The sequence below is a fragment of the Styela clava genome, chromosome 4 (genome assembly GCF_964204865.1).
Source record: "Styela clava chromosome 4, kaStyClav1.hap1.2, whole genome shotgun sequence".
Lineage (NCBI taxonomy): Eukaryota > Metazoa > Chordata > Ascidiacea > Stolidobranchia > Styelidae > Styela > Styela clava.
Window position 1 is genome coordinate 20,497,221 of NC_135253.1, and position 13,192 is coordinate 20,510,412.

Sequence of the window (13,192 nt, forward strand, 5' to 3'; positions counted from 1 at the left end):
AACACGAATGATTATTTTTGGAGTAAGATATGAGTGGCATCATTTTCAGAAACTTGACCTGGGCAGCAGAAAAGTTTGACACCCCCCTGCATAACATACAAACCCACTGACACTATGACAGGTAGTAAGTAGTACATGCTACTTTAATCAACATCACATGCATTGCTTTTCACACACACGTACTCTTCGTCTTAGTCCGATTAATAATAGCAAAATTTTTCAAAAAGTAAAGTAATTGAAAATATGAATACCCACCCTCAAAGCAAGCATATCGTTCTGGGCATAATTGGCAATCATCCTGAGATGTAGCATTATGAAAATCAGTGAATGTTCCTGCTGCGCATGGATTAGCTCTTGGATCATTGGATCCCAAAGGACAAAAATGTCTTAAAACAAATTTATAAAGGTCATTAGTCGTGATAGATATTGCAGTAGTATTTATGCACATTTAAATGTCAGTTGAAGCCTGCAATTTCAATGACAATGTAAGACTTTTGCACTTCATAATAAATTTGTGTTACCCTGTTTTTAGCAAATATTCATACATAAATTAGAACAGTGTAGTTTAATAAAATGGCCTCGAAAAAATTAATAAAATTGGTTTGATATGTGCTTTTATAATTTCATTTTTACAAAGATATGTCGTTTTGTATATATATTATCAGTACATACATTTTAGTGTAAAAACATAACATAACTAATGCACCATGGGCTCTATAATTGTTTTTCAGCTTTTTCTCATATCTCAAACAACTGACTTTTGCAAATACAGCATATATAACAAATTTGTGGAAGATGTTCTCACCCTGGATCACAAGCTGTATCTGGATTAGTCAGTCCAGATGTTGTACAAGCAAACCCTGCTGTACACTGCACACAACTTGTTGCAGCAGGCTGTTTAGGGTCAGGATTGAAAGTTCCATTGTCACATGGAATGGGGTCTGTTTCCCCCTCTAAGCAGTAATAGCCAACGGGACAATCTACACAGTCATCTATAGCTGTAAACAAAATATAGGTGTTTATTAGTAGTAGGAGTTGAACGATTTTCATATCTATTCTTTCATATCTTATGACGAATCATGGCCTGTCAGTCAACCGAATATTTGTTTTAGATGCATACACGGGACAAGATGGTAGACGAAGCCGTGATTGACTAGCAGTGATGTGAAAGATATTGTAAAATGACAGCTTTATGAATCTATACAAAAATTAAAATCATGGAACAATTTTAAGTTTCTCTTCAGACTTAATACAGCTTCACAGCAAAATACAGTTCATCGAAAACTGAAATATTGCCAGTTGGTGAATAAAATAATAACTTTTCCACTCAAAACTATTGCAATGCAAGTGCAAATCATTTCAAATAAAAATTTAAATTGTATACTTCGTCCTCCTTCTTCAGCAGTGTATGTCCCAGCAACACAAGCCTTAGGTTCCTTCACCTTTTGGTTTAGTGGCCCATTTGATCCGGGACAATAATGGCCTCTTGGACATGGCTCACCATCTTGGGATGAACCTGAAATCAGAAAGCAATATCTATGCATATTCATAAAAAACTATAGCCTACAATATTTAGATTGTCTTTATTATATTATTTACAAAGTTCGCGTCTATTTCAAATTACCAATATTTCAAAAACCCATCGATATCTATGCCTTCAATACAACAAGAACTAATGTAATAATTATCTGCCAATTGCCCTTAATTATTCTATCACACTACACACTTAACTATGGAAAAGAGTAATGTCAAAAATAATCCTACTCAGAAACAAATAATAAATTTCGAGTTAATCAGTTTGCAAAAGGTAAATCCGATCACCTCATCCAGGCTATGCAAGATAATAATCTGGTAATACTTAACCTAGATCAGGGCTACTCAACTGGCCGACCGTGGTCTGAAGCCGGACCTTTCGAAGATTAAATCTGGACCGCAGCTGCTTCTTGATGTTGAAAGCATCAATTTTTTTATTTCACAGTCATTAGATAATGCATTTTTAGCTAAACCACTGACCTCACAGAAATATATGTTTCTCAGAGCATCGACTCACTTGTTTGCTTCCCTAACATTGGATATTCCGCAAGATGTCAATGGTGGCGTAAAATTAAAGTTTTAGCGGCAGCTTGTAAAGATTTTCTCACAATTTTTCGGACATGGTAGTAAACATTAGCTTGCTTTTGTGGCTTTGCAAGCTATTTGTCAGTGTTTAGTTGTATTTTCAAAATTAAAAACAGACCAAATGACTCAATTATGCAAAATCTCCAACAGTTAGTTAGTATACTCTCTCTACCTAAAACAAAGATTGAAATAAATGGCAAAAATGAAGATATGTAATTTCTCAAACTAACAATTGACTAATAATTTTGTTATTGGAAGCAAAGTCAAATTATGAATTATTTTGCTAAACTTCTTGTGGAGAATGTGGTTTTGCTTAATGTGACTTAGAAAAAATCGTTTTCTCCACTACTAATATATTCCAAATTTTCAGCATTAAAGATGCTTTAAGTCACTAAAAGGCTTTTAAATACACATTATATACTGGATATACTTTTTCACGGGTACTATGGGTCCAAATGTTCACATCTTTTCAGCAAAGTTGGCGTTCATCTACACAACTAAAGTCTTGTCATGCCAGTGCCGAAGTGCGATATTGAGCATTGCTCCTGTATTTTGTTAAAAGATGTATTTGAAGAATTGTTTGCAATTTTTTCAATTTTGTGAACAGACCTTTAGTGAGAATAGTTGAGTAGCCCTGACGTAGATAATACACAGTCATGTTCAAAAGAAATTAAACTCCATATAAAAAAGATAAAAAATGTTGACCTACCACGTCCACAATATCTTCCAGCAGGACATTCCTTACAGGCATCTGTTTGTGTCTCCATGCCCAGATTAGGTCCATAATAGCCACGCGGACATGGGAACTGATTATCCCTAGCTGTGCCTTCTTCACAATAATAGCCTCTAGGACAAACATTTTGAGTGCCAGGATGCCCAATAGTTCCTTCTAAGCAGAAATATCCTAGAAGATAATCAGAAAAGTGATGAAAAATCTGCTTATAAAGTGAATATGGTATTACAAAAATATATTACATATATTAACACAAAATACAGGGAAGTTTAATTTTTTATGATAAGGGAGTATTCTTTTGAAAACAATAATGATATTTTGACATTATTAGCAACATAAAGTTTGGTATCAACATGACCTATTTGGAGCCATTAACAGCTAACAAGAAGAAAGGGGGTGAGGCTCATCATGCTAAGCGTTAGGACTACGCTCGCCACCGCACCTCTGATTACTCTGCGTGGGTTCGCAGGTTCAAATCCCACGGGAGGATGGTTATGTGCGAGAGGATTGCTGGACTCCTCGCTGCTGTAGGGTGGTTCACGTAACAGCTGGTCGGTCACGGCTTCATCCACCATCAAGTCCATGCTTCTGAAAACAAATAACTAACTAATCCTTTTCCATACCAGACATGAAATAGTAACCGGACGAGAGGCCGTGGTTCGCCATATGATTAAGCCATCTTATCGGCTCTCCCCTTCCCTGGGATAAATATGTAAATCCTATCCTAAGATTTCTGATGTTTCGAAAGAATGATCACCTGCAGGACAAGCAGTGCAATCCGCTGCAGCATTAAGTTGTTCTGTTGCTCCATATGTGCCAGCTTCACACGGTGTTGCAGTTGTAGCTCCTGCTTCACAGTAAAATCCTGAATAAAATAATTTTCAAGTTATATAACTATAAAAACGATATTAAAATTTTTTTCTGAAGTGTGTGTCAAATTCACAATAGAAAATACACAGCTAATATAAAATCCCATAGATGAAATTGTGGTACAGGCCTGGAGCATATTATTAGCGCCACTAAATACCTTATGTTGATTGCAGGTTTGAATAAAATGAAAGAATATTGCGTTTAAGAGTATACTACCAAATATTAGGGTAAATTATGTAGCAAATAATCGCATATGTCTTTCTTCACCACCCATGTTAATAAATAGAAAATAATTAAAGTGTTTGCTATTTTACAAATGCTTGGCCTGTCAACTAGACAAAAAGTTTTTAAATTAGATTCAAGCAAACAATTCAAGTCCACTGCATGTAAGATGATTACATTATTATATTTTCTCAAGCTGCTTAGACTAGTAACAAACAATTGTAATAGGATGATAGGCATAGTTTGCAAAATGATTAAATGGGTATGAATTGTGCTATACTCTCCCATAGAAAAAAAATGGTAATTCTCTTCTATCAACGACATACATCAATCCCGAGTGTTTCACCTCAGAGTGCAATGTGCAATAACAGGTTATTTTTCATACAACAGAAAATTGATGCATTACAAAAATTACTTACCTAGAGGACATTTTGAATTTCCAGGATTAGCAGATGTACTTTTTGCAGGACACAGATATCCTGCATTACAGTTTGGACAAGGACTTGCAAATGATTTTGCTTCTGAGTATGTTCCTGTTAAAAGTATAATATTTATAATACCCTATTGCATTGGAAGAGCATGTGTGAAACAGAAATAAAATTGATAACTCAACAACAAAACCATAACAACTATAAGTTGCATATTAGGAGAAGTCTGACTTTCGCCATGCAGAACAATTCGAAAAATACACAGAAATAAGCACTATGACACACTAAACAATCGATGTGCAGTTTTAGATTTAATTCAATTAAATATTAATAATAACCTCAGATTGTAGACAACAATATAAATTATTACATATGGGTTTAAATGTGCAGTTTGAAGCAAAAGCATGAAACAGGAGTGACCAATAAAATACTTAAATGTACCGGTAATTCAATAAAACAAGGATGGCAAATCTTTTTATGAAATCTTATCTTTATTGTAGGAAAGAAGACAGCCGGTCAAAGGTTTATTCAATATTTGTATCAATGACAAACTTGACATTGCATTCTTCCCACAATTCTCAGAGGTTCCCAGTGGTATAATATTCTATTCATCCCTCCTATATAATATTCTACCCAGAAAAAAAAAAGCAAAATGCTTGATAATTGGTCAAAACTGCCCATAAATTGTATTTTATGTAACTTTTATATTGTTAGTTGCATTTATAGTGATTATTTTCAGGATGCTTTCTATATGAGGGCACAATGCTATTTTAAGAATTACTTTATTTTGGGAGACCTGAAATCTTTCCTGTTCCAGACTCACAAATAGACTGAAATAGACTTGTTTTAAAACAAGGAACTTGATATAATGCTTGCATTAAGGGCTCTGTCAGTACTTAGGTCTTCAACATTCCTGAAGTAAATAATTTATTCCAAGATTTTAGAGAAAAAAAACTCGATATAACATGACTCATCAATACACTAAATCACAACCATTCTAAACCAGAGCTGTGACTATTCAAATACCAGCATTATAATGTTTTAAAATGATATTTCTTTAATTTAAAAAATCTTTACCGGCTGCACATGGCTGTGGTACGATAGTTTTGTCACTGCATTGAAATCCTGCAGGGCAAGCAATACAAGATATTTGGCCTTCAGTACTGTAATATCCATCTGCACATGTTGACCCAGAAGTCAATGTGGAAGGGCATTCATCACCAGCAGGGCAGATCGTACAAACCTGTTATAAGTATAAAGGTAGTTTAAAATAACCATTGCATCGTCATAACAAGATGAATTAAAAAATTTTATTTGAAGAACTATATTATGTTGTTTGACGTCATATGCTGCTGATATCAGCAGTTAACAATGTGACTTGATGTCTTTAAATTATGCCTCTCATTAATTGCGGTCTAGATAGCACTTGATTTAGTTTTTTATCCTTTCATTTAATTGTGTTATGTTTTATGTCTAAATAAGTTTGCTTAGTCTCATTCTTTTTATGCGCCTTGATCTCGAAAAAAGGACACAGCAAGTTGGCATGTCTCAACAGAGCTAGCTATTTGTTACTGCGGAAACTATTTGTTACTGCGGCAGAGACTTCTCAAGAGCATTGATGGCAGTCAACTAAATATAGAGAAACATTACCTGATGTTCCTGCATTAGGTTCCTGATTTTTCATAGTAATATTATATTTCATTTTTAAAAAAAAATTTACTCACAGTTTTTCCTTTTTCAGCATAATATCCTTGAGGACATTTTATCATATACATGTCGTAAATAGAAGGGCAGGCAAATCCAGGCAGGCACTCAGTGCAAGCCGTCTGACCACCTATGCTGTAGAAACCGGCAGTGCATATAGTACCAGCTGCGGTTGTGGTGGGGCATTCATAGCCTGGTGGACACATTGTGCATGACTGTTGAAGGAATAAAAGTCTATTAAAATATTAGTTATAAAGTTCTTTTTTTAAATTAAAGAAAGTAGAATATTCAAATAATGTTATTTATTGAAAATTGACTCAGAGATGAAGAGAGGTAACAAATTGTCAAAAATTGTAACCAGTAAATTTAATGATCTTCGAGACAAGTGATACTGTTTTTGAGTAACTAAATTGATATGATATCATTCATATTCAAAGTTCCATTTTAGTATATACTCTTTACAAAAATATTAAAATTCAAGTAAAAGTAAAATAGTCAAAAAGTTCAAAAATGAAAAAAAGAAAAAATTTAATTATGCAAAAATAATGAGAATAATTCTTCAGAAACCCTCAATCAAAGATTGATTTCTAGCCTTGGTCTTTTTTCTTTGAAAGAAGAGAATCTTTATTCAAAATGCTTTAATTTTGCAATTTAATTTAAAGCCATCCAATTTATTTTTTTCAGAATTAAGTATAAAACTTTTGAAATATATGTAACCATATTTTCTATGTGATGATACAATAATTTTTCAAGCAAGGAGGACAAGATAGAATTTCCTATTGTACGGAAGGTGGGATCTAAAATAACAAAATAATTTAGGAAATGACTCACAGTTGCTCGATCAAGTGAATAATATCCGGGTTTGCACAAAATTATTGTAGCATTGGTAGTAACAGGACAAGCATTTCCAGCAGTACAATCAGTGCAACCTGTTTCCCCAGCAGATGAGTAAGTTCCCTTTGAAATGTTAGGTTTGATGTTTGTCATGCAAGGATTTTGGAAAAGAAAGCCGACGCTTGAGATGTTCTAATTGGTATATTACAGTGGGATTTTCATGTTTATACCAGGAGAAGGGAGAATAAAAAAGAGGGCTAAATCATATAGCAAATCAAAGCCTCTTGACTGGTTATAGGTTAATTCAAAAATTCACCGGTATTTGTTTCATATGCCTTCGGTATTGGAGGGAGCTGTAAACTACCAGTAGTTATGTGAAACACCATGTAACCAAAAGACACCAGAAACCTTCTCACACACAATTAGCAGATAGTATATTCGAATCAGTGATTTTGCACAGATCAACACCATGTAACAGGAAAACACCAGAAACCTTTCCACACACAATTAGCAGACAGTATATTCGAATCAGTGATTTTGCACAGTTCAACACCATGTAACAGGAAAATACCAGAAACCTTTTCACGCACAATTAGCAGACAGTATATTCGAATCAGTGATTTTGCACAGTTCATCATCGCAAACCTCTTGACAAGTCCTAATCAAGTATGTGGTCGCCAGCTAACAATTTTGGATGCATGAACGATCGGTCAAAAACATAAAAATTCACAAATATTTGAAGAAACTATCTTTTCAGTTCAATAGCAATCCTTTCCCTCATAATCGTATTTCATGAGATTCGAACATGAAACTTACATGTATGGTGTGTGTGGTCAAAATTCTATGACTAAATTATACTAGAAAATGGATTGTATCAGGCTTTTGATACCCATTCAAACCTTAAATGTTTAAATCAAAAAATTATGTATTACAAAACAGTTTTAACACATCAAATTATTAATGTCCATAATATAAATGCTGTTTGGTCTAATTTTCAAATTTCATTGTCACTCTAATTTAATAACTACCGGTACCTCAATCTACCGAAATACCAATGTCAGCACAAAAATTTATATCGTACCGGCACACAATATGCATTCCCAGATCCATCAGTACTCGGGCACATCATTCCAGCTGGGCATTGTGTACAGGCCTTTTGTCCCCCATATGAATAGTAACCAGTTCCACAGGGTGTTTCTGTATTAGAATCTGTGTTGGGGCATTCTGATCCAGCTGGGCAGGTGGTGCATGAACTGGCATTGACAAGAGAGTATGTTCCTGCAAGATAGGATACAGTGAAGAATATATATTATTTAAGTTTATAAATAAAATATGAAGATTAGCTCAAATTTGATTTGTTCAAAACCTAATAATCAATGCAATATATTGTGTGTATATACATCTAACCCACAAGTTTATCACTGTAAAGCCCAATTAAATGACGCCAGTAATATGTACTTATATAAGACGTTCTTAAATGAAATGAGTATGTGCTCCATGGTGATTCAATGAAAATAGTATTACCATGAAAACAACATATCAAAATTATCTATTATCAGCATAAAGGCAACTAACTATTTGACCAATATCTAAATTAATATTGATAAACTTAAAGTTCAGATTTCAGAATAGCATTGTGTGGTTACCATGGTAACATTCAAAAATTGCATTTCAGACCACATATCAAAACATACCGTAAGTAAAATATTAAAAATCTCATGTAAACCCACCATCTTCACAGGGATTGATCAGTGCCTGATCTGAGTAAGGACAAGCATTACCAGCAGGACATTCATTGCAGACCATTTCTCCTTCTGTTGAGTAAGTTCCAGGCAAACAAGCTGTTACTGTATTCTGAAAGTATATATTTAAATTACTATCTTTAAAAGTGTATTTAATGATGCAAAATGTATTACCTATTTCATGAATTTTGTCAATTACCCATCTGTTATATTGTAGTAGTATTTTAATACTCGAACAGTTGAGGTGGGGAAATTTTATATAATCGGCTTTGATTTCAGACTCTGGATAAGGAATTTTGACTCTGAATCCATCTCCTCTTCATAGCTTTTAGTCATGATGTAAATGTATTCTGTTTCAAAATCACCAAATCATGCATAACATTGAAAACTCTTAGACTTACCCCTGAACAGCTCACACCTGCAGGACAAGATAAACATGAAGTAGATCCAGCAGGTACGTAACTTCCAGTTGGGCAAGATGATGGTCCAGTACTAAACAAAAAGACAATTGATTAATTTATGATTAATTTATGTAGCACAAATGCCTTGGTCTTTTACTCCCAACAAGGCCATATGCAGAAGCCAATGATATTTAACGATATGTATGAAGCTTGTTATTATTTGGGAAGACCTTTCCGGTTCAGTATTGCCTCTCCAATTCAATAAACCCCGACAGAAAGGGTGTCTGGATTCGAACCAAAGATCAGATCAGACTTTGATGTGCATACATTTTGATCCATTAAGTTATCATTGCAGTTAGTAGTTGTTCACTTATAAACATGTTGGCTTGGATGCATATGTCAATTAGGAGCAGATAGGCACCCAGTAAAATACACATATAGCCTACTCTGTGGACATCACTCTTTACCCATCATCTATTTCTCATGACATCATCCTATTATCGAGTTGGCATGACAAATTAGGAGAAATAATGTACAATTTAAATAGAGAACTTTTTATGTCGTAACTGGCCTTCCATATAGAATCTTGTTCAGAGTGAAATTTTCATATGATAAAATAAATATTATTCCACAGAGACAGAAAACTCTGACAACTTACGTTGGATCTGCACAAGTGCTATCAGCGGGGCATTCAACACAAACAGTTTGTCCAGTTTTTCCTTCAGTAGTTGTACCACTAGGACATTTCTGTGGAGCTAATTCTGGACTAGGACATTTGTAACCTAAAACAAAATTTTATTTTTCCAGAAAATTAAAAACAGCAATAAAGAAATTTGACTTAATAAAAAAGAAGTGAGTATGTAAAGTATGTATTTTAAATATAAAACTACTGGCCGGAAGTTTCACAAAAAATTTACACCACATTTTTAGGTTTTCAAGGAACTTTAACTAGGACTTTCTTCTTATAAAATATAAGCCAAGGAAAGTTAGGTCGGCAATATCAAAATGGAAACATTCAAATTTTCAGCTCCAGGGTTAGTTGTTAGTTTCTTTCTGTTGCACGTCATGAAATTACAAATGAGAGTACTTTGTGTGCTGTTCTTATGTCCATATGGAGCAAATTCAACGTGAGTAATTACACATTCCAATTCATATAAAAGGAGAAATGTGCAGTTTTCTTACCAACAGGACATGCATGACAAGTACTATTTCCTTCCAAACTGTATACACCAGTTCCACTACATGCTGTTGCAGTAGAACTTGTGCAAGAACTTCCAGCTGGGCAAGGTGTACATGAACTTTGACTCTGAAATACAAATCTGGAGTAAATATCAACAATTTCACAAGTTATTTTTAGGAGGTAATGTACAAATTTCTACTGATATGTATTAGGCTATTATTAAGACCACAATCTTCCAAGTTTAGCATTGCCTACCATAGTTAATATTCACACCTTTTTCGTCTGCAATGACAACATACTTTTATCCTCCATCATCCCAGTTATGTAATTGGATGAGAGAATGCCTTTGTGGCTTCCCCTCAACCAGAATATAAATGAAAAATCTAATTTTTTACTTTAGTACATGCTAAAGTTTCACTTTCAAATAAGACTGGTAACCAGAAGAGCGACTTGAATTACTGGCAATTTTATTCTTCTTTTATAGCAAAAGAAAAAACTTACTGGTGCAGAATACGTTCCTTCATCACAGTTCTGTGGTGGCTCAGCAGGATTTAAACAGCTTTGTCCAGCTGGACAGGGATCACAATTTGGGGCATTTCCAGTGGAATAAGTACCCGCAGCACAAGCTTGAGGTGGAGATGCTGCATCACTACAAGAGTAACCTGCGGGACACCCAGTGCATGCAGTCTGAAAAAGTAATAATTTGTTATCAGAGTAAGAGAAAGAAGTACAAATAAATACATGGAGGGTTAAAAGTAGAAGAATAGTTATTGATGTAAAAATAACCAGTAACAGCGCAATAGGTGTCGCCGCTTGAAGACCTAACAAGGTCCTTCATGACTCTCGTCGCACAAGTAACCATACTAGTATATTTCTTGTTTTTAAGCATTTGCTTTTTGTGACGACAAATAAACGATTGACTGACTGACTGACGAAAGTCATCGAAGTTAAATAGTTATTACAGTCATTAAGGTAATTTTAAATTGATAACTTTTACCCTACTTTTGGCCTGTTTATACAACAGATTGAATGTACGGTAGGTGAAACAAGGTTTGGGCATGAATTTGAAAAATCTATCAGTAAAAAAGGGCAGAAAAACATGGAATAAAACGATGTATCCAAGAGGCCAGGTATGAAATATGAAAGAATATTGTATATAAGAGGGATAGCTCATTAGAACAGGGGTGTGCAACATTTTTTGGCAATGGGCCATATAACCAACCTGAGACATCTAGCTGGGCCACACAAAAAAAATTGTTTTTCCATAAATAAAACAAAAAAAAATTAGCATCAACCAGAGCGTAATGGGAAAAGCAAGAGAGAGAATGCGGCTACCACTTAGCCTGCCGGTAATAAAGGGGCCAGCCAAAATGACAAAAGATCCAACGACGCAATAAGAGCAAAAAGAATTATGTATTTTTACTCATGTGAGGCCCTTTTAAACACAAACTGTCGGATTCGAATTTTTATTTTTGATGGGAAAAAATCTGAGTGTTGGCAAGAGTCACACTAAATGGCTTGGTTGTGGCCCATACAACGCCTGTTTCACACCCTTGCGTTAGAAGGTAACTGTATAGCAAATTAGAAAATATCTGGAAGTGATTAGTTCCATAATCCAAATTTGTTGTCATAACAATTTAGCAGAACAAGACCAGACCAGAAATTGAAGAAAATTCTAAATACATAAAATTTAAAACAATCAAAACTATGTTCATACAGAATAAGATTTATTAACATTAAGAGAGAAAAAGACTTACAATAAATCCTGTTTTATACAAATAGTTAATTTACACATTCAAGTCAAAAGTCAATACTCTTGAAAAACTAGTGATATTTCAAAAATCAAATTTTAAAAACAAGTGGAAAAAAACTGAGTAGAACAATTAATTAAATGGCTTACTTCTCCAGCATAGCTATATTCTCCACTGTCACACACTACTGGTATAACAGTAGGATCAATGCATTGAGAACCTGCAGGACAGATTAAACATACTGAAGCATCAGTTCCTCCATTGGTGTGCTGACCTGAAATATAATTAAGAATTGAGGTGTACTCCCATGCACAATTTAAAATAAACTTAACAGTATGGATTAAACTTTTTGTTAGGATTTTTATTGTAACTGACTACAATTAGCAGTCGAGGTGTTAGACTCCTTTGGCATTGCAGATTACACATTGAAGGTTCAAATCCCATGCCCCCTGAAAGTTCGTCCCAAATAATAATAACCCTGTACATGTTTGTCTGTTCGATATTAGTGAATGCTAATACCGGGGTTTGTTCGAAACAGTATTCATGAATTAGAATAAAAAACATTCACCAGTGCTAACTAAATGGCTCACCCGAGCATGACGATACAAAGCACAACTGACTATTTAGTCCCTTTTTTCCTGTATGAATCTCACTATATTCAATTGATATTTTTTCAATTGGTTTCATTCAGCAAGTCATAATGATAGAATTCTTATTAACCGTTTCCATTGAATTTTTATTTTTTATTTAATAATCGTATTTGCTACACCGATTTTATGCATTTGTACCCACACAACTAATCGATCGACTAACAAAAAACTAATGATTCTCTGCTGCCCACTGATGGCTCGTTGGAAAGCTTATTTAAAGAGCTTGCAATTGGCGATTAAAAAAAAAAGTTTTTTTAAAAGTGGTGGTCTGAGTCACAAACCGGATAGAAAAAAGGCATTTTTTTTTTCTTGGGAGTTGAAACTTCAAACCATGATAAAAATAGAAATATTTGCTGAATCCTTTACTGTTACCGCTTCGTAGTGGGCAAACAATAGCATAATGTTGCTGTAGCAATTTCGTGATCTAACTCAAAATACTGTGGTAGATGGAAGGGATAATATGTCTTCTATTACCACTCAAAAAACACTCCCTCGCGTCGTAAACGAACGCGAGATTCAACGTCGCTTATGTTAAACTCGAAGAAGACTTCTTCTAAAA

General features: G+C 34.4%; 1 protein-coding gene across 1 annotated transcript in view; it reads right to left on the reverse strand.

The window, feature by feature from the left end:
• Positions 1-13,192, reverse strand: part of LOC120326601 (uncharacterized) — a 144,184-nt gene that overhangs the window by 101,254 nt on the left and 29,738 nt on the right. Inside the window, exons 19-34 of the mRNA XM_078111542.1 lie at positions 12,133-12,257; positions 10,734-10,919; positions 10,235-10,358; positions 9,711-9,834; positions 9,053-9,143; positions 8,640-8,763; positions 7,991-8,187; positions 6,907-7,032; positions 6,096-6,290; positions 5,449-5,614; positions 4,363-4,476; positions 3,609-3,716; positions 2,828-3,022; positions 1,385-1,516; positions 806-998; positions 256-386 (exon numbers count right to left, since the gene is read on the reverse strand). Coding sequence (XP_077967668.1) covers positions 256-386; positions 806-998; positions 1,385-1,516; positions 2,828-3,022; positions 3,609-3,716; positions 4,363-4,476; positions 5,449-5,614; positions 6,096-6,290; positions 6,907-7,032; positions 7,991-8,187; positions 8,640-8,763; positions 9,053-9,143; positions 9,711-9,834; positions 10,235-10,358; positions 10,734-10,919; positions 12,133-12,257 — 2,331 coding nt within the window. The remainder of the gene's footprint in view (positions 1-255; positions 387-805; positions 999-1,384; positions 1,517-2,827; positions 3,023-3,608; positions 3,717-4,362; positions 4,477-5,448; positions 5,615-6,095; positions 6,291-6,906; positions 7,033-7,990; positions 8,188-8,639; positions 8,764-9,052; positions 9,144-9,710; positions 9,835-10,234; positions 10,359-10,733; positions 10,920-12,132; positions 12,258-13,192) is intronic.